The sequence below is a fragment of the Oscarella lobularis genome, chromosome 17 (assembly GCF_947507565.1).
Source record: "Oscarella lobularis chromosome 17, ooOscLobu1.1, whole genome shotgun sequence".
Lineage (NCBI taxonomy): Eukaryota > Metazoa > Porifera > Homoscleromorpha > Homosclerophorida > Oscarellidae > Oscarella > Oscarella lobularis.
This window is the reverse complement of record NC_089191.1, coordinates 171,559-196,317: the sequence shown is the minus strand read 5'-3', so window position 1 is coordinate 196,317 and position 24,759 is coordinate 171,559. Positions and strand designations below refer to the sequence as shown.

The 24,759-nt window shown below is 44.1% G+C and overlaps 14 protein-coding genes across 21 annotated transcripts; 8 read left to right on the top strand and 6 right to left on the bottom strand.

The window, feature by feature from the left end:
• Positions 1-27: 27 nt before the first annotated feature.
• On the top strand, positions 28-1,824 carry LOC136197293 (N-acetyltransferase ESCO2-like). Of its 3 annotated transcripts, XM_065987031.1 has the most exons (9): positions 28-103; positions 160-340; positions 393-530; positions 585-674; positions 772-843; positions 900-962; positions 1,021-1,070; positions 1,119-1,217; positions 1,279-1,822. In XM_065987031.1, the coding sequence occupies exons 2-9, from the start codon at positions 179-181 to the stop codon at positions 1,397-1,399; spliced, it is 795 nt and encodes a 264-aa protein (XP_065843103.1). In that variant the 5' UTR covers positions 28-103; positions 160-178; the 3' UTR covers positions 1,400-1,822. The 3 variants fall into 3 exon arrangements, with proteins under 3 accessions (XP_065843103.1, XP_065843100.1, XP_065843101.1); XM_065987028.1 differs by having other exon boundaries at positions 1,021-1,217; positions 1,279-1,824; XM_065987029.1 differs by having other exon boundaries at positions 29-103; positions 393-524; positions 1,021-1,217; positions 1,279-1,817.
• Positions 1,331-4,494, bottom strand: LOC136197284 (regulating synaptic membrane exocytosis protein 2-like). The gene is made up of 12 exons (XM_065987015.1): positions 4,268-4,494; positions 3,967-4,192; positions 3,534-3,749; positions 3,331-3,470; positions 3,105-3,279; positions 2,637-3,048; positions 2,401-2,573; positions 2,228-2,349; positions 2,098-2,174; positions 1,915-2,040; positions 1,704-1,855; positions 1,331-1,643 (listed from the first exon to the last, which is right to left on the bottom strand). Exons 1-12 carry the CDS (start codon positions 4,438-4,440, stop codon positions 1,491-1,493), a joined length of 2,145 nt encoding a protein of 714 aa, XP_065843087.1. The 5' UTR covers positions 4,441-4,494; the 3' UTR covers positions 1,331-1,490.
• An 861-nt stretch (positions 4,495-5,355) lies between these two features.
• Positions 5,356-5,791, top strand: LOC136197556 (ATP synthase subunit g, mitochondrial-like). The gene is made up of 2 exons (XM_065987347.1): positions 5,356-5,410; positions 5,520-5,791. The coding sequence occupies exons 1-2, from the start codon at positions 5,356-5,358 to the stop codon at positions 5,789-5,791; spliced, it is 327 nt and encodes a 108-aa protein (XP_065843419.1).
• Positions 5,792-6,234: 443 nt separating this feature from the next.
• Positions 6,235-7,454, bottom strand: LOC136197292 (collagen triple helix repeat-containing protein 1-like). Its single transcript, XM_065987027.1, has 3 exons — positions 7,263-7,454; positions 6,711-7,211; positions 6,235-6,663 (listed from the first exon to the last, which is right to left on the bottom strand). Exons 1-3 carry the CDS (start codon positions 7,350-7,352, stop codon positions 6,310-6,312), a joined length of 945 nt encoding a protein of 314 aa, XP_065843099.1. The 5' UTR covers positions 7,353-7,454; the 3' UTR covers positions 6,235-6,309.
• A 400-nt stretch (positions 7,455-7,854) lies between these two features.
• LOC136197286 (uncharacterized) lies at positions 7,855-10,282 on the top strand. 4 transcript variants are annotated; one of them, XR_010672501.1, is made up of 12 exons: positions 7,855-8,127; positions 8,184-8,286; positions 8,526-8,567; positions 8,624-8,971; positions 9,022-9,095; positions 9,149-9,346; positions 9,396-9,623; positions 9,677-9,757; positions 9,815-9,874; positions 9,930-10,086; positions 10,161-10,199; positions 10,247-10,282. XR_010672501.1 is itself a non-coding variant. In XM_065987018.1 (11 exons), exons 1-10 carry the CDS (start codon positions 7,900-7,902, stop codon positions 10,053-10,055), a joined length of 1,488 nt encoding a protein of 495 aa, XP_065843090.1. In that variant the 5' UTR covers positions 7,855-7,899; the 3' UTR covers positions 10,056-10,086; positions 10,161-10,282. The 4 variants fall into 4 exon arrangements, 2 of the variants coding, with proteins under 2 accessions (XP_065843090.1, XP_065843089.1); XR_010672502.1 differs by lacking the exon at positions 8,526-8,567; XM_065987018.1 differs by having other exon boundaries at positions 10,161-10,282.
• On the bottom strand, positions 10,104-11,454 carry LOC136197297 (acyl-protein thioesterase 1-like). The gene is made up of 8 exons (XM_065987035.1): positions 11,284-11,454; positions 11,149-11,225; positions 11,070-11,101; positions 10,956-11,021; positions 10,789-10,907; positions 10,672-10,731; positions 10,337-10,617; positions 10,104-10,286 (listed from the first exon to the last, which is right to left on the bottom strand). Exons 2-8 carry the CDS (start codon positions 11,197-11,199, stop codon positions 10,227-10,229), a joined length of 669 nt encoding a protein of 222 aa, XP_065843107.1. The 5' UTR covers positions 11,200-11,225; positions 11,284-11,454; the 3' UTR covers positions 10,104-10,226.
• Positions 11,201-12,279, bottom strand: LOC136197298 (nucleoside diphosphate kinase 6-like). The gene is made up of 8 exons (XM_065987036.1): positions 12,181-12,279; positions 12,027-12,129; positions 11,931-11,970; positions 11,801-11,884; positions 11,674-11,750; positions 11,570-11,614; positions 11,454-11,520; positions 11,201-11,283 (listed from the first exon to the last, which is right to left on the bottom strand). The coding sequence occupies exons 1-8, from the start codon at positions 12,250-12,252 to the stop codon at positions 11,277-11,279; spliced, it is 495 nt and encodes a 164-aa protein (XP_065843108.1). The 5' UTR covers positions 12,253-12,279; the 3' UTR covers positions 11,201-11,276.
• LOC136197290 (uncharacterized) lies at positions 12,002-13,917 on the top strand. Its single transcript, XM_065987024.1, has 4 exons — positions 12,002-12,864; positions 13,015-13,167; positions 13,217-13,429; positions 13,504-13,917. The coding sequence occupies exons 1-4, from the start codon at positions 12,544-12,546 to the stop codon at positions 13,834-13,836; spliced, it is 1,020 nt and encodes a 339-aa protein (XP_065843096.1). The 5' UTR covers positions 12,002-12,543; the 3' UTR covers positions 13,837-13,917.
• Positions 13,908-17,020, top strand: LOC136197285 (regulator of MON1-CCZ1 complex-like). The gene is made up of 22 exons (XM_065987016.1): positions 13,908-14,021; positions 14,085-14,161; positions 14,216-14,300; positions 14,356-14,412; positions 14,461-14,619; positions 14,669-14,737; positions 14,790-14,896; positions 14,950-15,033; positions 15,087-15,156; positions 15,217-15,252; positions 15,297-15,462; positions 15,516-15,569; positions 15,622-15,681; positions 15,737-15,805; positions 15,855-15,949; positions 16,003-16,031; positions 16,084-16,183; positions 16,239-16,313; positions 16,364-16,468; positions 16,517-16,585; positions 16,639-16,864; positions 16,910-17,020. Exons 1-22 carry the CDS (start codon positions 13,917-13,919, stop codon positions 16,975-16,977), a joined length of 1,965 nt encoding a protein of 654 aa, XP_065843088.1. The 5' UTR covers positions 13,908-13,916; the 3' UTR covers positions 16,978-17,020.
• Positions 17,021-17,041: 21 nt separating this feature from the next.
• Positions 17,042-18,727, top strand: LOC136197288 (uncharacterized). Of its 2 annotated transcripts, none has more exons than XM_065987021.1 (11): positions 17,042-17,164; positions 17,233-17,329; positions 17,384-17,467; positions 17,533-17,609; positions 17,665-17,687; positions 17,738-17,848; positions 17,902-18,011; positions 18,063-18,198; positions 18,255-18,336; positions 18,394-18,515; positions 18,565-18,727. In XM_065987021.1, the coding sequence occupies exons 1-11, from the start codon at positions 17,044-17,046 to the stop codon at positions 18,640-18,642; spliced, it is 1,041 nt and encodes a 346-aa protein (XP_065843093.1). In that variant the 5' UTR covers positions 17,042-17,043; the 3' UTR covers positions 18,643-18,727. The 2 variants fall into 2 exon arrangements, with proteins under 2 accessions (XP_065843093.1, XP_065843092.1); XM_065987020.1 differs by having other exon boundaries at positions 18,060-18,198.
• On the top strand, positions 18,719-19,410 carry LOC136197299 (uridine-cytidine kinase-like 1). Its single transcript, XM_065987037.1, has 6 exons — positions 18,719-18,769; positions 18,819-18,872; positions 18,929-19,035; positions 19,098-19,158; positions 19,211-19,275; positions 19,324-19,410. Exons 1-6 carry the CDS (start codon positions 18,724-18,726, stop codon positions 19,393-19,395), a joined length of 405 nt encoding a protein of 134 aa, XP_065843109.1. The 5' UTR covers positions 18,719-18,723; the 3' UTR covers positions 19,396-19,410.
• LOC136197287 (E3 ubiquitin-protein ligase MYLIP-like) lies at positions 19,252-21,065 on the bottom strand. The gene is made up of 4 exons (XM_065987019.1): positions 20,922-21,065; positions 20,617-20,852; positions 20,170-20,538; positions 19,252-20,104 (listed from the first exon to the last, which is right to left on the bottom strand). Exons 1-4 carry the CDS (start codon positions 21,021-21,023, stop codon positions 19,498-19,500), a joined length of 1,314 nt encoding a protein of 437 aa, XP_065843091.1. The 5' UTR covers positions 21,024-21,065; the 3' UTR covers positions 19,252-19,497.
• LOC136197291 (uridine-cytidine kinase-like 1) lies at positions 19,432-23,016 on the top strand. 2 transcript variants are annotated; one of them, XM_065987026.1, is made up of 13 exons: positions 19,432-21,332; positions 21,425-21,500; positions 21,556-21,613; positions 21,667-21,728; positions 21,788-21,804; positions 21,857-21,955; positions 22,020-22,113; positions 22,172-22,231; positions 22,280-22,402; positions 22,462-22,569; positions 22,621-22,678; positions 22,732-22,830; positions 22,901-23,016. In XM_065987026.1, exons 1-13 carry the CDS (start codon positions 21,280-21,282, stop codon positions 22,939-22,941), a joined length of 948 nt encoding a protein of 315 aa, XP_065843098.1. In that variant the 5' UTR covers positions 19,432-21,279; the 3' UTR covers positions 22,942-23,016. The 2 variants fall into 2 exon arrangements, with proteins under 2 accessions (XP_065843098.1, XP_065843097.1); XM_065987025.1 differs by having other exon boundaries at positions 22,172-22,402.
• Positions 22,932-24,758, bottom strand: LOC136197289 (FERM and PDZ domain-containing protein 3-like). Its single transcript, XM_065987023.1, has 11 exons — positions 24,585-24,758; positions 24,437-24,522; positions 24,333-24,382; positions 24,171-24,275; positions 23,892-24,111; positions 23,763-23,840; positions 23,527-23,688; positions 23,369-23,470; positions 23,246-23,312; positions 23,116-23,189; positions 22,932-23,060 (listed from the first exon to the last, which is right to left on the bottom strand). Exons 1-11 carry the CDS (start codon positions 24,656-24,658, stop codon positions 23,044-23,046), a joined length of 1,035 nt encoding a protein of 344 aa, XP_065843095.1. The 5' UTR covers positions 24,659-24,758; the 3' UTR covers positions 22,932-23,043.
• Between the last annotated feature and the right edge of the window lies 1 nt (position 24,759).

The window sequence follows — 24,759 nt, the reverse complement described above, 5'->3', positions numbered from 1 at the left end:
TAGTGCTCGATGTTAGAACGAGTTTTTCCGGAGAAACTGGAAGAAACTAGCTCGCGCTATTATTCCCCGGATGCCTTTTTTCTTGGGAGCGCGAACAGGACAGGTTTACGACTTTGTGGGCGCATTTCTTGCTTTTCTAAGTGCTCTTCTTAACGTTAGGACCTTTTCGCGGTTTCGTATGGCGTCGGCGGACTCTAAAACGATCCCTCTCTACCCAATCTTCACGAAAACGAAACGCCGACGCGAGAGCTTCGACGACGATCTCTGCAAGCCAATTCTAACTAAGAAAAAGATCCAAAAACGCGACAAACGGCCCAAAAAACTAGAGCAATTGCACCTCGTAGAAAACCATTAGAGCGCGCTAAGCGAATCCAACCAGACCGATTTTCTAGGACTTGGGCCAACGCGACTTCGGTCATACGGTCTGTTCTTTCTGCGGAATGGTGTACGCTCGCGGTAAAGAAGAAGACATGCGAGAACACAATAAATATCACGCAAACGTCGTCAATAAATTCAAATATCCCGTACAAGTCGAGAAAATTTTTTAATTTAATTTAGAGTAGAGGAAAATTGTGCCTATATAGGTTTGGAAGAACGAACGGGTCGTAAGTGAATTCGAGGAGGGAAAAATTGTCAAGGTCATTCCAGATGATGGAAAAAAGTTCTGGAATAAAGTCAGTTTAATTAGGCAGGAGAGCCCGTATAGTAGCGTAAAAATAATTATTGATCTATATTATCTATGGTCTCCTTTACATTTAATAATTAATTTAGGTTTGCGCTATTTTTGAAGTCATTAGTAGCCAATTAGGATCTGCTACTGTACCAAACACTAAAGATACTCAAGTAATTTAACCCCAACAGTTATGTCTCCTAATCAATTATTTATTATTATTATTAAGGTTTTTCTTTATATAAAGAACAAAACCGTTATTGGTTTCTTAGCAAGTAAACCACTGGAAGAGGTACACAGCATTTCCCTTCTCCTGTAGCTACTTATAATGAATCCCTCCCTCCCACAAGGCACATAGAATATTTTTCACTGGATCTACTTCCAGCTCTATTCAGTGCAGGTCGAGTATAATTAGGAAATCCCCCCAAAACTTCATAAATCTCCTTAGTAAGGAAACGTTTCCAGCCCAAGTGGGCGTTACCCATATATGGGTAGCAGAGAAACACAGAAAAAAACGCGTGGCAACCCAAATGCTCGATTCCTTACGGTAATTTCCCAATAATTATTCTCCAATAATTATTTCCCAAACGCTCTCGCTCGATCTCCAGTACTCATTTCCATCCGAGATCAATAATCGAAAAGAAAAAAATTGCCTTCTCATGTCCAACCCCAGACGGGCAACAACTTTTAATAAACTATACTGGATCGACTGATTTCTTAGTCTACTAATGATAAAAATTAATCTGATGCATGCATCTCGTTCTACAAGTAGATATCTACTCAAATTCGTTTAATATACACGTCCATAGGAGAAAGTCTTTTAGTTTTGCGAGGGAAAGAGCCGATACCATCCTCTGACTTCTTCCTCTTCGCGTAGTTGTAGGTCGTCGAGGGCGATGAGAGCCTGGCCGATTTCGTGGGAATTGCTTTTGCATTTGAAGGCTTTTTTTGACGTATCATACTTGACTTTTACCTAGTAAGATAAACGAATAAATAGAAATTGAAGCGTTGGGGTTATTAGAGGTTGTGTTACTTTTAGAATTTTGTTCTGAATTTCCGACATTTTGAATGTCAACGTTTGGTCGAATCGCGGGTGAATTATGCAATCGCCCCACTTAGTTCTCTGCTCCTTCTGTCCCGATACCGGCTTCGTATCATGGAGAAGATATAGTTTAGCATACGGCGCTAAAAGGAGTTTAGTTTTAGAATAATATGAGATTATTTGAGGCTATGTAAGCACTCACGATTTGCCTGGCCAAAGGTAAGATGATCGGACTTGTAAACGAGATCAGTCGCTGAGAAAATTGTTATTTCTAATCGGCGATTTGTCAGTGAGAAACCCAATTGAATCTGTCCGCTATTGTCAACACCTGAAAGCGCACAGAGATCTCAAAACGCTACCAATAATTATTTTAAAAAATATTTACCGATTTGAGCTGAACGAAGGAGCTGACCCACTCCGAGTCCGCATCCTTCAGAAGGATGAAGAGCCGATACGGACGAACTGAAGATAAGGTATTAAAAAGGGAATTTTTTAAATTATTTCCTATATTGTACCCGGCGCTTCCGTCTTCGCTTGGACTGAGGCTGTACGTTTCGCTCGCTCTCGAACTCTTTCGAAGTCTTGGACTCAAACGCAGCGGATTTATACTAGACGGGTTATCAACTGAGAGCCTTCCCTACGAAAACAAATGTAAAACAAAGCTACATTAGTCAACACGTTACCGTACCCGTGAGCCAGCATTTGGCGCCGGTGAAGCAGAGCGAGCGCGCGGACTGAGAATAGGGACGCTACTGCGACGCGAAGAGCCACCATCGCCGGGAATATTTAACGTAGAACTTCTTGGCAAAGACGCCGTCTTTGCCTCTTTCTCTGGTACCCCCAGTGAACACGAACCATGCTCTATTCCAAAAGAGATCACCGTTAGAGTGCTAAACATTTGAATTCTCTGGCTCCCAAGTCTACCTGTTGTCTGTCTAAGGGTCTGTTCGACTTCCTCCATCTCGCTAATTCTTCGACATTTCTGCTGCCGTAATTTGTACTCCATGACGAGCCGATCGACGTCATCGTCTTCCCGCAAGGAGAAGATTTGTCCCAGTTTTCCCAGCGGCAATCCCTTCTTGCGATGAATGCTTGGAGTAGTCTCAGCCGGCGGCGGACTGGCAAAAACGCTCGATTTTTCCACTGACTCGTCAATAGAACAGCATCCCGAGCTCTCGACCGACGACCACGAATTTCTCGCCGAGATGGGAGATTGGGGAGCGAAACGTTGAGGAGATTCATAATGTCGAATTGGAGAACTCCATGTGCCGTCAGAGCTTAGAGGATAGCACTGAGGCAAATTAGTCAGAGTAACTTTGCTTAAATCAATTGCAACCTGAACCAACCAAAATTAGGCTCACGCCCTAATAATGTATTCATTATTTGGAATACCTGGCCAAGGTGTTTCTTTAGACGCATGGGCTTCTGTTTTTTATGGCTCCACAAAGAGACTTCCAGGGAACGCGATCTGAGCTCTTCCAGGCTAATATTTTCGTATTTGAAAGCACGCTTCCACACGGGGTTGTTTGTATCGTGAAGCGTCGCAGTCTTTCTCTTCATTCTTTCACTGATGTTAGAATATAGATACTTTCCTTTATTTTTATCTATAGCGCTTTACCTTCGATCCGGAAGGAGATAGGCTTTCGCGTAAGGATTGATTGCACACTTTCTATCCTTGGCTTCGGAGTAGTGAAGTCCTTCGGCGCAGATAATCGTGAAGATGAAGCTCGACTGCGCTTCAATGTATCCGAGTTGAATCTACATATGAAAAGACAACACTTGATCCCCACCCACTCCACCCAGCAGGTGTCTATAAATTACCAATATTCGACCGCATGGTCCCATCTCACTGTCTCCACAGCAACCAGTTCCCAAACTCTCACTCGACGACGAATCAATTATAGGGCGTGATGCTATTGGGTTCGGACGCGGCGAAATGGGGCTCACAGTCTCGCTGCTCAATCGTCTATTAGTGACAATCCAATTACCGGACAGCGTCATGTACTGATGCTCCTTATAGCAGAGCGCGCAAGTCCACTGCAAGAAAAAACATACAAATGATACCTCTGAAATCGAGTTAGAGCGAAGGATAACAAAAATGATCCTAGACTCCTCCTATTCTAACGACAGTAGCATCCGGCGCGCCACACGAAGGACTGCGTCTCATCAATAACTAAGATTTTTTCTACGGTATCGTGCGTGATTCGGATCGCCTCTAAAATGGCTTTCGCGTCGACAATTTATCGTTATTTACCTCCATAGGCGTGCCCCTTTTATTGCTCGTCTTCGTTCGACATCCGCAATTTGAACGTGAGCAGAACTTTCTTCGGCACAGGCAGCACGTGTGCGAGACGCTCGTCGAACCGACGTCCACTTGAAAGCATATTTGACACAGGCGCTTCTGGTCCTTCCACTCGGTGGCGCGGCGTCGGGCCGCCTCTACTTGCTCTTTCAAGACGTCGAATTCCGCTTTCAGTTTGCTTTACGTGGGAAAAAAACAAAGCGATATAGAACGCCTAGTTGCAAAGCAAGAACGCGCGTTCAAATCTTCTTACTTTGTTCGTTCGGCAACGACTCGATTAGCGCGATCCGCTCGCGTGAGGACTTGTTGAATTCGCGCGATTTCGTTCGCCGAGAGACCGCGCAAATCGAGCGAAGCTGGCGCGGACGGGGGAAGATGGGGAATGACAGTGGGACGTTGCGTCGGCAAATAGGCGGCCATTTCCATGCACCGGCGATTGGGGAGTCGTGGCGGGGCGGCTTCGATGTGACACTGACGTCGCTGCGTCCCCTGTCCTTATATTAGTACTGCACGGGGCGTGCCACGGGGCGTGCACGTGCCAGCTGCTAGGGTAATTTCGTGGCGTCACCTGGGGGGTGTCGGACCCGCCAAAGACAACACCCGGTGAATCAATTGAAGCCAATTATAGACTTTCCGCCTTCGGTGTTTGCAAAACGAGAGCTGCTTCGACGATCTCGCCCCCGCGAAGTGCGTCAAAGGGATCGAGAAGATATCGTGCGACGACGCGCCCTTCGAGTACGCGTGCACGACCCGGACGCGAATCCGTACAATATGAAAGGACTCATACCCTTTCCGAATCTCCAGGACGAGGGAATAATTACCGTACACGTGCTGCTTCACCTATTAGTACTTTACCCCGCTAGACGTTGCTGTCGGGGAAACGAGAGAAAAGACTCGAAGAACTTTACATTAGTGGAGTTATCAACGCCGGTCTCAGACGCCGGATCCGGCTAGCGGCGTGGCGCCGCTCTCTCGCGGCTCCAAGATTGTACAGTAGGGTATCTCAAGAATTTCTCGTCTGAGATTGCTACACCTGCATTCTATACGCCCCTTCACTGAAAATAATCCTCACATGTCTCAAATTAGCACGTGAAGGTATTTTTCCTTGTGGTGCCGTGTCATGGGATCCTGATTGAGGAAACTCTACGCATATCGCGGCTTACGACTATGACTAAGCAAGGACTAAGTATGGTAGCTATGCGTCTGAGCGGGGACACCTGTAGACGATGCCGGGTCTAAAAGTCCAAGAACGCAGCCAGTTATAGGGCTTCAGGTGCAGGGGCGTTTGTCCGGGATTCCCCATCTTCTCTCTAGCTACTCGTTAGCGCGCTTGTTCCAAAGATGGCAGCATCAAAGGCAGCAGCTCTCGGTCAAAGACTCGCCGTTTCGTCTCAAAGTAAACCCTCTCTACATATCGAGTAGCTTAAACACATATATTTCTACTCGTCCACGTTAAAAACGTCTTACCGGGGGCCCCTTTGAGGAAATCACTCCATTTCTCGCAGACATCGCAAAGAAATCGATCACAATCGCAACGCCTCACCTTGCAACGTTCTGGAAATACGCGCGCACGGACTTAGCACCGCCGAGCCCAGCCAAATGGAACGAAATAAGGCGAGGATTTCAAGATCTCGTCGTAGCCGGCCTTTCTGGCCGATTTCTCGACTGCACAGTGAAGCAGGCGACGCGAAACGCGCTCGTCTTCGCCGAAGTGTGCTGTTGGTTCTACGTGGGCGAAATGATTGGACGTCGAAGCATAATTGGCTACAATGTGTAGGATCTTTTGTTGTGATGTGATGGTGCTCTTGTTATTCATGTGAGTGTACAATAAAAGTCCGTGCATGTGCGTAGAATTCAGGTAACTGTATCTCTTTCACCTGGCTCTCGTATCTAGTAAAGTGTGCATTGATTTTCTTTCTGTCCTTCGCAGACATGTCTCCTAGATTTAATAGTATTTATATTTATTGAAAATTGAATTCGGTTTGGGTGAGCCTAATTTTAGCTACTGGATTTAATATATTGTTTTCTATTGCATATTTAGGGGAAGAAGTTTGCAATATCATATGGCCTGGTAAGAAAGACGTATGAATAGTTACAGTCAAGTGTATATCATCTCTACTAGACTACTGTCTTATTGGGAAGATATTGAATTTTTTCAGGTAATGTTATTAGTAAAAATCGCTACTTACTACTGTAGCAGTCTTTCGCTTTGGAAAACAAACAAACAAACAACAGCACAACTATAAACTCATATGCAGCAGTTATAAAAAGAATAAGCATGTAGTCAGTTAGGGTTTAGTTTTGTGACTGGGGATATTCTTCAATCATGATCCGAGAGTTGGATTTATATCCAGAATAACGATCGGATGATCTGTAGACCTGACAATTTCCAACGCGAACAGCTATCCTTATGAGTCCGGCTGGAATGTTTGTGCAAAAACCTTCCAAGTGACGATATCGAATAGGATTACCATGGTTATTTGCTGTAAACACAACTCCTTCAATTGGCATTGGTCCCGAACATTCTGCTCCATTGAAAGTGATATACCAACGTCCACAGCAGGATATACCAGGACAATAGGTTCTCGTTGCGGCAGCGTATGCTACTTTGAGAGCTGTAGAAGAATGACGTTTTCTGAAGACACACTCCTATAGAAATCAATTTAGAGTGTGTAAAATATACCTTTGAAAATTACCTGTATGAGACCTGTATCTTTGTCATCTTCTCTTTTCCAGACGCACTGTTTCCAGTTGATAGAATGATCATTGCCATTTTCTCCTTTTACTCCTTTCATTCCCGTCTTTCCAATTGGTCCCAAACTTCCTTTGGGCCCCATCTTTCCAATTGGTCCCAAACTTCCTTTGGGCCCCGTCTTTCCAATTGGTCCCAAACTTCCTTTGGGCCCCGTCTTTCCAATTGGTCCCAAACTTCCTTTGGGCCCCGTCTTTCCAATTGGTCCCAAACTTCCTTTGGGCCCCGTCTTTCCAATTGGTCCCAAACTTCCTTTGGGCCCCGTCTTTCCAGTGGCTCCTTTTTCGCCTTTACTACCCTTCATTCCGTCACTTCCTTTCTCTCCAACTCTGCCTGGCAATCCATCTCTTCCTGGCAATCCATCTCTTCCTGGCAATCCATTATTCCCTGCAGTTCCAGGAACTCCTGGAGCTCCTGGAACTCCTGAACAAGCTCCAGCACCGCCCTAGGCAAGACTTTTTGCATCTGTTGGATGTGTTATGATTAGGGACGCTACCTGATCTGATGTGGGGGAATTGCTCTCAACAGTATTGAAAGACAGAATAAGGGCAGCAAACAACGTGAGAATAGTGGGACTAGAAATCATTGTCTTGCCTTGCTTAGTGAAGTTGCATGACTCTACACTCCAACTGTACCTGCTTATATACAAAAGCAGAAAACGGGTATGATGTCACAACCGTTAGATGCACCTAATAATTGACGGGATTTTAGGGCACTACTGCATTAGCTCCGCGTTCTAAGACCATAACCGGTTTCCTAGCAGGATCGCATGACCATAAAAGGAGATGTTGGATCAAAGTGTGGGACGTTAGAGAACGGTGCTCGTGATCATTTGCATCATCCCTATCATCACACGTGATACTTACTACACAAGTGATGTCATTCCGTCGTTTTGTTCTTCATGTCTTTTTTTATGCCTTAGTGGCCAAATAATAATCTGGACCGCCTGGCAATCATGGAAAACATATATTGAAAAAGTCAAGCAGACATAGCCCCAAAGCTCCCACAATATCAGTGCCTTTAGCAGCCTTTAGCGCGGGACGAACGTACGGGAGCTCCCGCTTTGTTCATCTTCAGCATTGGATTCAACGAATTCCTAACGGAACGCCTTGGTGGATAGACACAAGGAGGCGATGGAACAACTGAAAGGACGCGTTCTCATATTCTCCCTTCCAACGTGCCCATCGTGTCGTCGCGCGAAAGCGAAGCTAAACGATCTCGGCATTCCCTTCGAAGACGTAAACGTCCACAAATACCCCGAACGCGGCGAGGAGATACGCGAACGCACGGGCCGCAAAACCGTACCGCAAATCTTCTTCAACGCGATTCACGTCGGCGGCTGGGACGACTTCAGTATGATCGTACGTGGAAAGTCGTCTGACTTGCGTGGGCGTGGTCAATGGCGTATCTCCCTTAGATTGAAAACGGGAAATTAGACGATTTGCTGTCGGAAGTCGAGAACAACGAACCCCCGGATGACGCACCAAAGCCGGTCCCGGAAGAATCGTCGGAAGAAGACAGTAAGATAAGACATATATATATATATATCCAAGGGGCTAGATTAATTAATTAATTAATTCTAATAGTATTAATTGATTAGGATGAGGGTCTATAGACATAGGCTGTCTCTCTTGCACTGAAACAATAGTCAATAATTAATTAATTATTTATTTCACACTCTTTGTGACCACCACTCTGCTAATATTCTTATGAATGTCTTTGGTGCACGCACTCACTGCAGAACTTTGCTGTACTTTAGGAAAAACTCCTCCTCCTGGTCCCTATGTATTGTCCTGTGAAAGTACGAAACTCGCGCGTGCGCGCTCTTCCTACACTCTCTTCTCTTTGCCCCCACAGTCAGTGATGAAGAGTTGGCCGCGCTCAAATGCGAACCGGACGAATACGCGCATCTCGTACGAGAAATCAAGCAGTCGGGTCTCGTCAAAGATCACAAGTATCATCTCCGAACGTATAAGAATTGTTTCGTGGGTCGAGAGCTCGTCAATTGGCTCATGAAACGACGCGGCGGAAAGCTGCGCATGGATGCAATTCAAATGGGTCGCGAATTGGTCAAACGTCATTTTTGTCGTCACGTGACCGAAGATCACGATTTCAAGGACGAGTATTTGTTCTATCGTTTCGTGGAGGATAGCAAGCGAAATGCTCTCAATATGGAATACGTCACGGAATGCGAACCCTATCCAGGTTAGATTAATTAATTAATATTGATTATTTTATTAGTATTGATCTATTAGCTAATGTTGTTGCTGAGCACTTGCGCGGGCTCATACTTCAACTATACGGGGAATTCTTATCGGCCGATGGAAGAGTATTTGGAGATAATCTGTTATTAATTATTTATTGATTGATCTTTCTCTAAAGGGTGTCAATTATTCGGGCATGGGAAAGAGCTCCAAGTTCGCTGCCTACGTCAAAGCGACAGCTCAGCTTCAACGCGTTGACGTCAGTCGATTAAATCGAAGTGAAAAAATTGCCTTTTTCGTTAATATTTACAACGCTTTGGTCATTCACGCCAACGTGTCACGTGGTCCCCCAACCAATCTGTGGCAGCGATACAAAGTAAATAAAAATCTATATATCTAATTTCTTTCTTTATTTTATTGTTTAGTTTTTTAATTATACTTCGTATGTTATTGGAGGTTACATCTATTCGCTGCAGGATATTGAAAATGGGGTTTTGAGGGCTAATCGAAAGGGGGTGGGGCAGTTGAAGAGACCCTTCAAGAGAAACGATCCCAGAGCGAAAATTTCTCTCGTTCGACACGAACCGCGAATTCATTTCGCGCTTGTTTGCGGTGCGAAGAGTTGTCCTCCCATAAAAACATACAGTGCTGAAGTAATACGGATTTAGATTATTGATTTTTGTTAATTAATTAATTAATTATTTAGAATATTGAGTCGGAGTTGCAGTTGGCTAGCGAGGCTTTTTTTGAAGGAGGTGGTTGCGTTATTGACATGAGAAAAAAAGAAGTAAGAATACCATATTGATTTTTATTAATAGCCTATTGATTTTTTCATTAATTAAAGATCAGTTTGAGTGCCATTCTCAAGTGGTACAAAATCGACTTTGGAATCAATACGGAAGAGGTAGCCTAGGCGCCCCAAAATACATAGAATTATTGATTATTATTATTTCCTAAAGGTTCTCAAGTGGATTGCCGCTCACATGTCCGCTGGAACCACGCAGACCAACCTGCTTAAATGCATACAGGAAAAATCATACAAGGTCTCATATCAGCATTATAACTGGGACTTGAATTCATCCTAAAAAGTGACGCTTTTCTATTGAGGACCTCAGGGTAAATCCTTATAGAATAGAGAATAGTTACAATAGATTTTCTTATACATCACGTGGACTATTAATCCATTACAGACTCTATTGATTGCACATGTGAGACTAAGTGTAGCAAAGGTTAGTACATCAATTTCTTGACTTTAATCACAGTTTTCCATCACTAGGCAATACCCTATCAATAAAACCCTTCACATCTCTCATTTCCTATAAGAAACTATATTAAGATTATTGATTATTTAAAGAGACTTCCGCACCTCCGTGGACGACCCATGTTGCAATCCTCTATAGGTCTTAAATTCAGATTTTGAACAGAAGGTCTTCAATACTTCGCTTGACATGACGCCAAATAGATAAGGCACAACAAGATCTCCGTCTCCGTGAGCCTGAAATATTGGGCTATCCTTCGTAGGCCCGCATTCTTTAGGAAACGCTTTATGTAGAGGAAGAAAAGAGCTGAGAGCCACAATGCCACCCAGCTTTTCCTTATGGGTCAGAGCCGTGTATAAAGCCAGAGCTCCGCCCTGAGAAAACCCCCCTATAAAAAAATATAATTATTTAGAAATGAAATTGAATTTGATTTTGTATTTACCCAAAATGATTCGGTGACTTGGAATTCCGTTTTGAATTTCAACGTCAATCATTGCTCTAACTATGAATTAGAACGTAGGGTCCCTTAGATTAGATAAAAACGATTTTTTTTCTTTACTTTTATCTGCTGCTTTTTTGATTCCCACTTCATCTTCTTTTGAATCCGCTGTCAATCCATAGATATCAAACCAAGAAGGCATCCTCATTCCCATATTAATCGAAACTGGCATAGTGGAGCTACAAATTAAATTAATTAATTTAAATTTAATTATATAGCTCCCGTACGCTGTTGGACACATGTATTTGATGTGATCGGATTTGATTTGAGCGAAGCCTTCGCACCATCCGTGACTGCGGACGCAAATGACTAAAATCAATACTTTCAATAGTTTTTCTTACCCCGTGTCTCCGAGCCCGTGCAAAAATATCACCTGGAAGTCATTGTTAGTATTACGTGGGACAAACATTTTGGTTTTACTGTTGCTGTGTGTCTCGCCGAGGCTAAAACTGTTGGCACGTGCGACGCCATGTCTTTGTAGATGATTACGAATAGCACTAATGTGGCAACTGTAAGTCCGCGGAGAGAACGAGGAAAGATTTCCAGCGTTAATACCTATAGCGCGCGTTAGACGTTTCGATGTCGAAAGTTTGGCAAGTGTTCTGGATTAGCGTTGGAACTTTTGTCGGTGGAGGAAGCGGATTCTACCTCGCGAATAAGCTCGAAGTAAAAGAAAAGGTCGATTGCGAGGGAAAACCGCGAAGGGGGCCCCACAAATAATTTACCCTGCAGACGAAAAGAATTGAAGAGCTCGAGAGGGAGCTACGTACGCTCCAGACAAGACGACAACAACTAGAACAAAAAAATTTAGCCAAAAGCTAATTTTCATAGTTTTCGAAACCAGGAAACACGAGATTAATTTCCCTTCTTGCATCCAAATCCGACGCTAATAATAGCAATAGCAAAAAATAAACATATAGACACAGAAACCCAAAGAGCGATTACCCGAACCATGGACAGCATTCCGAGTATCTGTACTCCCAAAACGACTCCGTATACTGCGAGGTTCATTTATAATAGCTCTTAAGAAAATGTTTGTAAGTGCCTATACATACAATAGCTATGCATATACTTATATATCTTTGTCGGTCCCATTAGAAGCCTCCAGTGTTCCACAGCATTGACTCTACCTAGTATCATAGCTTCCATTTGACCGCTGAAATATTTAATTAACAGTCGGTTTTGTGCAAATAATCTTTTACCTGGTCATTGAATGAATAAGTCGGTTGTAGAAGAATTTTCCTGTACAGTTGAAGTCTTATAAGATAAGGTCAATATTTTTATTGCGGTCACTATACCTCTATGCTCTTTATAGAAAGCTTCCGCTTCCGCTGCTGACAATGTTGTTACTTTGGATCGGATCACGTGGAAATTTTCGCGAGAAATTATATCCTTTATTATCTAATAATGTATTGGTCTTGCGCTAGGTAAAATACTTCGATTTTGCTTTACTTCAACACGCGATGGGTATCTAAAGAGATCGGGCTTAAGAATTGCGAGCGTTCGCTGAAATCGAACGGCCATACGTAAAGTGTAGAGCACGTTAGAAATCTACGCTTCCCGTATTAGAAAGCAGATTCTACACACGGATTCGACACTAAAGCGGAAAATAGTCGAAGAAAAATCGCTCTAGATATTCTAGACAACTAAAAACTCGACAACGAGTCTGCTACGTAACAATGTGTGGGGTATCATGCGAGTGTCGCCTGATGCAGCGAAGGACCAATCAGAGGCCTAGATTTGACATAACCCCGCCTTGCTGCCGCATACCTCCTTGACATTCAATTCGCGTACTCAAACGCCGAAGAAGAAACAATGACAAGCGACGAAAAGTGGGACACGCCGACCCTAGGAAGCATCCTGACGACGAAAGGCGGTTCGTCGACGCCAGTCAACGAATCCATAGCCAAATACACGAAATACTTCGACAACGACGGCAATAGTCTCAAAAAAGAAGAGTCGGCCGAAATTTGCTCGCGATATTACGAATTGGTCACCGACTTTTACGAATACGGTTGGGGCCAATCGTTTCACTTCGCGCCCATGCGAAAAGGCGACGGACTCGCTTCGGCCCAGCTCCATCATCACTACCTCATCGCATTGAAACTGAAACTCGAAAAGGGCATGAAAGTTCTCGTAAGTTTCATTATTTCGCGGAATTGGGAAATTGTGTCACGTGATCTAAATTCTGGTCACGTGATCTGAAAATTGTGTCACGTGGTCTGAACATTATGTCACGCGATTTCTTATAAAAAATCGTGTCACGTGATCTCTGATTTTATATAGGACGTCGGATGTGGAGTTGGGGGGCCCCTTCGCAACATTGCCGCCTTCTCGGGTGCGCACGTCACCGGTCTGAATATCAGTAAATATCAGATCGAAAGAGCGAGGCATTTGACTCAAAAGGCTGAGATGAATGATCTCTGTACATTTGTCGAGGTTTGTCCAAGTGCGATTAACTTAATATTTTATATTCTCTAATTAATAGGGAGACTTTAACAATATGCCTTTTCCCGACAATTCTTTCGACGCGATCTATTCTATTGAGGCCATATGCCATTCGAGAGATCGCGTCAAAACGTTCACGGAAATCAAACGAGTCCTAAAGCCAGGCGGACTCTTCCTATCTCAGGATTGGATCGTTACAGATCACTACAGTCCAGACGACTCATCTCACAAGCAAATCATAGCGGGAATATTGGTAAGAAAAAAAAAACAAAAACATCTTTAATTAATTAATTAATTAAATTTCTCTTCTCAATGTTCCTTTCTTAGGAAGGAGACGCGTTGACGCGTCTCGACACCGCATCGCACGTTGAATCCTGCCTAATAAAATCAGGTTTGCATCCTCTCGAAGTCGCGGACTATCGCAGCAAAAGTCAGCTTCAGTGGAGCCATCCTCTGCAAGCGGAATCCGGCAAATTTCGAGCGTCGAAACTGGGTCGTCTTTGCACGCACGGATTGCTCTACGTCATGGAAAAGATTCGCTTGGCTCCCAAGGGATCTGTTGATGTTCACAATATGCTTTGTAAGGGAGCCGATAATCTCGTCAAGTCCAATCAAATTGACATTTTCAGTCCTCTCTTTGTTACTGTCGCCAGAAAGTAGATAGAAAATTTTCTAGCGTATTTTACTTGTGTACTGGGGTTTGGATGTTAATTGGCCTTACGGTCGCCGTAAGGAAAACGATGTCGACGTCTTCTTCGCATTACATTACGTTCTCTCGCGAACCGTTGCGTTTTGAGCCGGTCGGAAAGTCGAATAGCGTCTTCTTCGACGAATCGAACAAGCAGGCAAGCGAAAAATCGTCTCGCTAGCTCGCAAAACGGCGCATTTTAAAAACCTCGTCGAAACAGGTCTTTTCCGTGGGCGCCGGCAATAGCGAAGTATCCGTGCGAAGCCTCAATCCCGAAATAAATCCATTCAAGATACGGTAAGCGTAAAAACACGCCGAAAATACGCTCAAAAAGACGGTTTTTCGTCGAAGAATCCCGGATAGCGGTCCCGTCGCATCGATCAAGTTTTCTCTCGATCACAGGATTCTAGCGATACAGAGATCACCTCAGATAGTTGTTAGAAGAGAATAGGAGGCGATATTGAGTATCATTCGTAGGGAAAACGTTTTAGGACTTTGTCAATCTCGAGGCAAAAGGAGATAGCGTTCCCTATAGACAACAATGTCGAGTAATTAAATTAATTAATTAATTTAATTAATTTAATTATTTTTATTAGGGTAAGCATACTCAAGTGAATGGATTTCAATGGATTGGGCTCAACGAAATCGCCTTCATTACGAGTCACGGCGTCGAACTCTATTCCGTTTTCCCAGATAAGAGAAGTCTTAAATTGATCAAGAACTATAGCGTGACCGTCAATTGGTTCGTCTTCTCGGTAAGAATAAAAAATCAATATATATATAATATGTATTATGTATATGCAGTGTCTACGAAATGTTCTTTTGCTTTCATCCGGGGCCTCTTGCAACACAATACATCCATATTGGTTTAAAGTAAATTACATTGATTTATTTGCCCCTCCTGCAAAAATAATTTTTTCATTAGCAAGGCACAATAAATCGTACTCCCAAATTTGACGTCGATTTACCGCAATCTCCAACGGGGCAAACCAAGCCGAAACTTCTAGAAAGAGACGTCACTTTGGCGTCATTGTAATGACGCTACATTTATTCATACGGGGGTTTCAAAAATATTTATATCTTAGATACGATTCTCCTTATGTTGTTGTTGTAAAGAGTTGGTCTAAAATGATGGGCGTGGCCGAAATCGTTCTCTATCTCCTCACAAAGTGATACTCTAGGGGAAGGGGATACATAATTAATAATAAATTGACTTTTATAGAGATTCTCCACCGAGACCCACTAACGTTCTCAAGCTCGATATGACGGGAAGATTTGCAATAAACGTCGTGGTAAATAAATAAATAAATAAATAAATGATTAGCGTTGATTATTTTTTAATTTGTTTTCAGGACAACCTTCTTCTGGTTCATCATCAAGCATCCAAGGTAGGGGAAGTATACGTTTCCTAGAGGGAAAATTCTATTTTTAGACTTCCGTTATGTTTGACATTCGATGGGACGGGGAAGTGGTCCCAGGGGGATCGTCGACTTCCGCCGCTTCTCACACGGTTCATCTTCCCGTTGTGTCTCCGCTTCCCATTGCCTCGTGTGTTATCGTGGAATCTCCTCAAGCGAAGGAGATCCAATGCGAAACATGTAGTCCACATAGAAAAAATCAATAAATAAATGTGATTAGGGTATTAATTAAGATTCTCCTACTTGGGTTGTTTTTCAGCCTAATATTGTAATTGATGCGAAACTTGGTACGTAAGTCAGTCTCCCATTAGACCCTGTATTCTAATTTTCCCAATAAAGGTTGCCTCTGGGAAGTCACTGTCAAACTTGAACCACTTGTCACAATGATGACGGATAAGGAAATTAAATTAAACTCCTTTTATACTATTTCCATTATTTGATATACGTTTATAGGCGAGACTTATTGATTTTTTGCTCTTGCGTGCCGACTGTCGAATGGTCATTCTCTCTGTCTGCAAACAAGGTAGCAAGATACATAGAACGAAAAAATATTTAAAAATTTTTATTATTAGCTCTTGTTCCCGGAAGGCAGTGCATGCTGTCCACTATTGCCCGTATATTTGACAAGCTCAATACCGCCTTTAGAGAATACATGCAAACGATACAAGTAGCTTTTAAATAATATTAATTTATATATGTCGTTCTTATAGCGTGCTTTAGCCTTTGGATCATCGTAGGGGATCGTACAGGTAAATTAAGATTTTAATTAATTTTTCTTGCTCTCTAATTCGCGCGTGAAAGTTTTCGAACTCCCGAATTGAAGGACTGTCCCTCGAGCGTGATTGGCCAATCGGATATGTACACGCACGTCCTTTCAATTTTTGAATCATCATCTCTCAAAGTCAGAGAGGCGATTTTATTAATAATAATTAATAATAATTAATTTTGGGGGCTAGTTGAATTACAAATTTGTTGTCGCCGTTCTCATAGAATACATAAGATCATTGAATCAGCATCAAATTCAAGTTATGGTAAGATAGGATTGAGATTCTTGAATTCTTCTATATAAATCACTCTTTAGTACATTCTTTACGAGCTTCTCATAAAAACGCTCGTTGGAAATCACTGCTTCTACCAGTTGCATCAATTTATACAATATCACGTTCTGAGCGATTCCAAGCAACTCGTACGCACTTTTAAAAATTTGAATTTATTGTAGAATAAAACCCCGTAGGCCTGCCTCTTGCTTTCAATTGAAAATGAATATCCGCCGGCTTATCAAATTGCGCTAGACATGCTCAAAGTAAATCCTAAAAAAATTCGAAGCAAATATATTTATGGTTTTTTTTTGTTCAGAGGCAGTCGACTGCTGATGCTCAAATTATTGATATATTGTTATCCAAAGGTCAGGTGTTGCAAGCGTTGAGATTTTCTCGTAGCGTGGGAAAAGAGGATTCCATATCGGCTCGTCTGTTTCTCGAGGCAGCCGCGAATACGCGCGACAATATGCTACTCTATACGGTATTCAAGTTCTTTGAAGAACGAAATATTAGAATGAGAAAAAACCCTCACTTCGCTCCAGGTAATTAACTAATTAAATAATTAGATGCCGTGATTATTTTTCTAGGCGAACATTGTGATCAATATGTCCAACTTTTCCGATCCCAGTTTGCTACAAAACAACAATTGCTGTGATGATGATGATGATGATGATGAATATATTTACCTTTGCATGTCACGAGAATATCCGGGAAAGTGATCATGTCTATCATGACTTGTCCGAATGTGAATGTCACGGACGTTACTTGGGATTGGAACAAGCTAAGTGCCAAGTGCCCGTTCAACAGAACCAACGAAACGTTGGGCCTTCCGTTGAGTCGACGTAAGTCCGAAAAAAAGAACAAAACGAAAAGCTTCCGTCTTGCGAAACACGTTTCCTCTACGCTCCAGCGTGGGACGCATACTCGTTTAGCGGCGCTCTCCTGTTCGGCTTGGGCGCCGTAGAGACGATCGTCTTCGCCTGCGTTCTCTTGGCCAAGTACAACAGGTGAATTTTGAAAAGGGGGCGTGGTCTCCGATTTCTCGAGATCTCTCTCGATAGTGTGATCGTAATGAAGCGACGTATTCACATTGCGACGACGTCGAGCGTTCGATGGATACTCTTCTACTTGCTACTCTCGTTCCGGTACGCGATTGTTCAATTTTAGTACTCAACTCTAATAGGATCACGTGACTCTTTCTTTTTTGTAGCTGTGTAGTCTACACGGCCTATAATTCGTTTCCGCCGAAAAACAATGAAACTAGCTGTAAAATCACATTTATAACAGGTAATTTATTAATAATTCATAGGTGTTAGTCTGCTAATCGATGTTTGATATATAGGAAATGTTCTAGAAGCGTTGGCTGTGAGTTTTCGAAATCCGGATTAATTATATATATATCTATTGTCGTTTAGCTCCTCATGTTGCTTCTCGCTCTTTATCACGAGTGGAAGTGTAGATCCACTGTCTATGTTACCCAAGGCGGATTTTTCAGAAAGAAACGTCTTATGGTTTCTTTTTGCGAGGCAAGATTTGAACAAAGAGCATAATTAAAATTAGTATGTCATTTTTTGTTTAGTTTCTGATATCGCCGCAATGTATTTTCGTTCTTCACTGTTTGGCTACTCTTTTGTTCTTGACTGTCGCTGAGCTCGAATGTTTTAGGTCAGGAACGAAATTGTGTCCTAGGTCAGTCAGAAATGAAATTGGATACGTTATTCGATTTCTTTTGTTTAGAAGGTCACCTGGATCTGACAGTGATTGGCTATTTTGGACGTTTGCTGGTCTCATTGTCAGCATGTATTTCTTTGCAATTGTGACAGCCATTGTAAGAGTGGCTGATCGAAAACGAGACGGACCAAACGCAAAGTCTATAGTAAGTAAGATAAGATTAGGACTAGAGGGCAAACAGATAATTTATTGATTTTCTAGATCATATTGTTTTTGGCTCTCGCTTTGAATGCGCTCTCCTGTTTTCCGGCTTTCCTACTGCAGCAGGTTTCACCCAAACTAGGTACAGTACTATGAATTCATAGGCCACGTGCTTTTATGATCTTAATCTTATTGCTAGTTAATTGTATCGTCGCTATTGATTGTTACGCAAGTCCTATCGAATTTATTCAACTTTCGGCGATGTTGTCATGGCTACTCTTTTTTGTTTTTATCCGAAACGAATATCTTCGAGTTGTTCAGGTGAAGAAAAGATGATTGTAATGAGAATTTAATTTAATTAGACACTTAGGAATCGAAGCATGCAATCATTGGGGATATTCAAGCGATGCTCGATTTTGACGCTTCTTGGCGCACGGATTCTAAATGAACTTCTTTCTCTTTGGTTGTGTGCTCGACGCATTCATCAAACTTCATTTTTTGTAGTCCATAAAGCGCGTTAGGCTTAAAAATGGCGACGGACAAAGAACGGCAGCGAAAGCTCCTCTTTACAGCAGGTTTTGCTGCGATTCCAGCGCTTCTGACTATTCACGGAGAACACTATAGGTCGTCCGCCGTGGTACGACTCTCAGGGACAGTCAAAAGAGCCGTTTCTAATCGGTAAGAGCTCTAGAAACGCGCGAAGAGGCGACGCGAGTCTCGTTTCTTAAAAATAGGCATAGGCGGAGGCTCGGCTTCAGGAAAAACGACAGTAGCGCAAAGAATCATCAACTCCCTCAAAGTTCAATGGGTCGTTCTCCTATCAATGGACTCGTTTTACAAAGTAAATCGTAGTCGTTAGCGCGCGTGCTCCACGTGCATTATTATTCCAATTCCACAATGCAGGTATTGAGTCCAGAAGAATTGGAAAAGGCAGAGAGAAGTGAGTACGACTTTGATCATCCAGGTAAAAATGACAGATAAAAGTAAGTCTTCTATAGAGCGAATTTCTTTATTAGATGCATTTGATTTTGACCTTTTGATTGATACACTCAAGAAATTGAAGGAAGGAAAAAACGTTCAGGTTCCGTTCTTTTTTGGCAACGACATCATTTATATAAATTCGCAACAGATTCCCATCTACGATTTTACGACGCATAAAAGAACAAAAATTCCCGTAAGAGAAAAAAGTGCATGCATATAGAAAAAAAAGAGAGAAGAGTGTGGTCTCTATGCAGAAATATGTCTATGGTGGTGACGTCATCATCTTCGAAGGAATACTAGCCTTTGCTCACAAAGATTTACTTCAGGTAAGAGTGGGCGTATGCATCGTCAAGTAGAGTTTCTGCGTGTGACCAATCGGCGCGCGACAAATCGGGCACGTGACGCACGCGCGCGCGCAAACCGAACAGCTGACCGCGTGACCGCACGGACAGAAGACGACGTTCAATTCGCGATCCATGCATATCCGGCACTCGAGCGCGGGCGCGCCTTCGTTAGACCCCTTCGTCGTCGTCGACGAATGCGACGGCGAAGGTGAAAACGATTGCGTAAGCGGAGGAAGCGTCGTCACGTCGTTCGATCGCTTCCAGGCGGTCGTAAACGCTTCCTGGCACGTTCTCAACACGTCGTAATCGTAAACGCGCACGCGACTCGCGCACTTGGGGTCGAATTTCGATCGTACCGCATCCCATAGGGTCGCATAGTGAGGTTTCTCCTCGTAGTCGATTGTCGCGCGTGCGTAGAAGATGTGACGTTCGGTCACGGAGCGATTGAGTCGGCGCGCGGCCCATCGACTGTCGAGGCGAAACGTGTGCTTGCGCGTCGACCCGGCATTTTGACTGCAAATCGCGTAGAAACTTGATCCCCCGGTTCCGCAACAGTCAGCGTAGACGATGTCTCGAAGGTAAAACCTGAAAAACGAGAAAACCCCGTCGCGTTATCCTCCCCCGAACCGGCGGGGACTTTTCTCTCTCACAGAATCTCCTTTTGGCACGTTTTCGATTTGTACGTGTAAATGGCGTCCGTTCCGACGCGAATTTCGTCGAATCCGTCGCTCGTTCGCTTGAGTCGATGAATTTCGGCGCCGTAGTCGGAAAAACCGGCGACGAGTCGCAGAAATTCATCGATCGCTTCCCTGGGCGCCATATGGCGCGCGGCGACGCGTTCTTTCGCGATAAACGCTATCGTATCGCGATCGATCATCTCGCCGGGGGCATAGTCCGTTCCGCGACCCTCTTCCGCTTGGTCGACGAGCGCGATAGCGCGCGCTAGAGTTGCGCGATCGTTTCCGAAGCGAAAGAGACCGTCGCGCAACAGTTCTTTGAGATTATAAAAGAACTGAAGTCTAAGGGGGGGAGAAAAAAGAGACGAGAGGCGTAAGGTCAGCTGTCGCATCAATCGATACCGACGCGTGGGCGTGTACCTAGTCTTTTCCTGTATAAGTTGCTCGGGATCGACGTAGAACTTGACCTTGAGCTCTAGCATGTACGGTCCCAACGCGCGCGAGCCGTCCTTGCCTCCGCCGCGTCGTCGATCGACTTGACGCGCGATATTGTTACGCAAATTCAACCACGAGCGTTTCCTCTTCCCTTCGCCCGCGTCGACGTCGTAAAGAAGACCGAAATAATCGGTCTCGACGATACCCAACACGGAGCAAACCTAAATCGTCGCGCGATCCGTCAGAACGCGCACTTTCGCGCACTAAAACGCACACGCGCGCGCGCTCACCTTGTTGAGAAGATCGATCCCCGTAGCGTTTTTCGGTAGAAAACATTGCACGGCGTCGTTCTGGCACGTCGGCTGGGCGACGATATAACTCAGCGATGTCATTCGAAACGTAGTCTCAACTGAGAAAATGAGGGGTTGCGCCTCTTTTTATATTTAGCGGTTGGTGTGGGTAGGTGGGCGGGGCCGACTTTGTCTGTTACGAGGGCGCGCGTGCGGTTTCCACCGCCGTTCTATATTCGAGGCGCCGCGACAGCAAATTTCCTAACGAGACACTTCCTCCGTTCGTGGGAGAATTTTCGACCGCGAACGATTCGAATACCGCGCGATTCTCTCGTTTTTTCTCCGGTTCTCGAAGCTCATGGATATGCGCATATTTGTCGACACCGATGCGGACGTCAGGCTGGCGAGAAGGTTGATCACTCATACCGACTCTTAATCGAATTAGAAGGAAGCGTTAGTTTCGCTTCCGCATCCTTCACATCCTCTTTCCACCCCCACCGTAGGCTAAAACGGGATATAGCGGAGAGAGGTCGGGACTTGGAGGGAGTGTTGCAACAGTATCGAAAATTTGTTAAACCGGTACAGAAAAGGAAACCGGGGCCCCCCTTTTGGGGAATACAGTACACGTCCCTAGGCTTTCGACCAATATATTGCGCCTACGATGAGATCAGCTGACATCGTCATCCCGCGCGGTTAGACTCCTAATTGAAATTAACCCTTCGCGCCGTAAAAACGCGCACTACAGGAGGCGACAACGAAGTCGCGATCGATCTCGTAATCAAGCACGTGCGAAAGAAACTCGATACGGTGGGTAGGGGTAAAAACGATGTCACGTGACGACGAGTATATTTAGTTACGTCGTTTAGAAAGGAAAGCATTTTAGGTGTGCGTCATCCGTAGCTAAGGTCAAAAAGGATGTAACAGTCATAGTTCAGGTCGCAACTAGTGTCCGCCTATCGAGGGCAAAAGCATCCGGATTCGCTCTGCCAAATCCCGTCGACACCACAAATTCAATGCATTCAAACGATTATTAGGTTGGGGTGGGCGGGGTGGGCGGGGTGGGCGGGCCCCTTTGTCATTGCCACCACCACCACATAGGGACAAGAATACCCCTCGCGATGAATTCATCTTTTATTCAAAACGACTGAGTCGGATTTTGATTGAATATGCTCTCACTTTCCTTCCGTATAATGTATGAACGTGGAGTATTTTTTATAAAGTCTCCATTGGCTTCCTCTCTCCCTATTTAGCCTCTAGTCGTTTCCACATCCTTGGCTAAGCCATACGAAGGAATGCACTTTCAGGGCGACGTAATAAATTATTGTTCAAGTTTATCTAAGCACGTTGACATTTTTCAGATATGCGGCGTCTCGATTCTGAGAGCGGGCGAAACGATCGAACCCGCCCTCCAATCCGTATGCAAGGACATCAAAATAGGCAACATATTGATACAATCGAATCCTCAGACAGGCGAAGCGGAGGTAGGGATCAGACAAAATATTGAATCAATAAGTCTCTAGTCACGAAATTCCGCCGTCAGCTTCACTTCAAACAGCTCCCACCGCAAATCAACAGACACCACGTTATACTAATGGACGCAACGATTGCAACAGGCGCCGCAGCTATGATGGCAATAAGGGTATTATTGGTAAGAAAATAGAAACTTTAGGAGAATAAAGAAAAGGTGGTCTTTTTTTAGGATCACGATGTTCCAGCGGAGAATATTCTCTTAGTTTGTCTAATCGCCGCCGAAATCGGTACGTCATGGGTGGGCGGATGTTAGTAGTTGGGTGTACGTATCCGTTTTTAGGCATCCATACGGTCGCTTATGCGTTTCCCAAAGTGAAGATTGTTACAGCTGCTGTTGATCCCGACATCAATGAACACTATCACATACTTCCGGGAATAGGTACACGCGCGTTCGTGCCGTCGCTATGGTAATGACGGGTTTTTTTCTTCACTTTTCTCTTTTCTCTTAGGGAATTTTGGAGATCGTTTCTTTGGTACGGGTTCTTGGTAAACGATAGTTCGATTCGATTTTTTTTCTAACGGAATACGTGGTGTCGCTAACTAAATATACAAAAATAGGTCCGGAGGAGTCGTCCCTTCCTGCTTCTCCTCCCTAATTCGCAAGCTGACCTGTCAAATCGTATCCTCTCAAATGCAGAACCCCATTCCCTTCCTCCCTCCCTACCTGACGCCAATTTTCTAAGTTCCAGTTCCTCCTGGTGGAATCGTATTAAATTGATCCGATGAAGTAGACGCTTCCTAAAAGGAAAAAGACTCCTCCTCTTACTACGTCTTCCCCGAAAACACTTTAGAACCTTAAAACGGTGTCTTCGATTCCGATCCGCTTTAGTTTCTCATCCGTCATTCGAACGAGAACTCGCCCTAGAGCGTTACGTTCGCCGGGGGGGAGGGGGGGGATTAGATGCACGCAACTTTACCTGTTATGGCATGGTTCTGAATATGGAGCGAACAGACGTCGCTGAAAGGCGAGCCAAGTCGCTCAAGCCACCCAATAACATCCGCCTCTCGCCATTCATACACTTTAGACAAATTAGTGTGAGAAACTTGGGTGGGGGTGGGGGGGTGGGGGGACCACCTGATTGGGGAGGCGGCGGTTTCTCTGTCTTCTCCTCTCGTTTCCATTGGCGTAGTTTATCGATTTCTTCCCATAGGTAGTTGACGTCACTTTTGCGTGCCACGCCCATTTCGTAGAGACTTTGCTTGTTGTGTAAGGCGAGAAGATTCGGCCCGGAGACGGCTGTAAAAGACAGGGGTTTTAGCTTATCTTATCTCACCTCCCCCCTTCCCTGAAATGTTTGTTATTTTCGGTACTTTGAAAGAGAGTTGCGTAGTGAGACATGCGAATGGCTTCAAGCCATAGTAGGACATCGTCTGGTTCCCATTTCGACGCTGTCAAAACATGCCCTAATAAACTCTATTTGCGTTTTTTGCTAAATTTACCCTGGGCGGGGCTGTTTTTAATATTATTATCATCACGTGATATGTTTAATTCTTCTTTTTTATTGACTATGAGAGTCGCTTCCTCTATGGCTGCGGCGACGATTGCTTCGCTCAGTCTTTTTTCCCTTTCCATGACGTCACTAATTGCATCTATATTGATATCTGCGACGTGTCGTTGGATGCGCGCGGCGAGAAGAGATGCCTTCGTTTCCGGGGGAACCTACGAAAAAATCAATAATAAATAAATAAATAAATAAATAAATAAATTTCTATCCTTACGGAATTATCTTCCCCCAAAGTTAGTGTCAAAGGTTTTCCCTTCGATTGTCTTATAAGATTGACTACGGCCTCGTGGCCATCCCGTCTCACATCGTGCTCATTAATCTGAAAATAAAAATAACTAAAACCCCTCCCCCTCACCTATTAATAATGATTACATACTTTTAATATGACGTCACCCTCGCGAATTCCCGCCTCTTCGGCGGCACCGCCTACGCGCGATTTTTGAAACCGGAAATTGAAGGGATAGAAATTTTATTTTTTACCTGGTGAAGTGGCACGTACGAAAACGGGAGCGCTGCCTTTTAGAACGAAACCGAAGCCCTTTGGGCCTGCATTCACCGTTATCGATCTGTGCAAAACGTATCTCGATTCGTTCTGTGTCTGTTTTCTTTGCGATTTCGCCGATACGACCTCGATTTTGCTTTGCTTTCTTGCTCTTCTTCTTCTACCGTCCCGTTTTCTACGTCTTCTTTTCCTGTTCTCATTCCAAACAGGCTTTTGACGTCAGAAAGTCGCAAAGGCTTGGAAGATGAGGCGTTTCGATTTTTTCGTGAACCTCTGGAACGCTTTAGCGTACGTTAGTCTG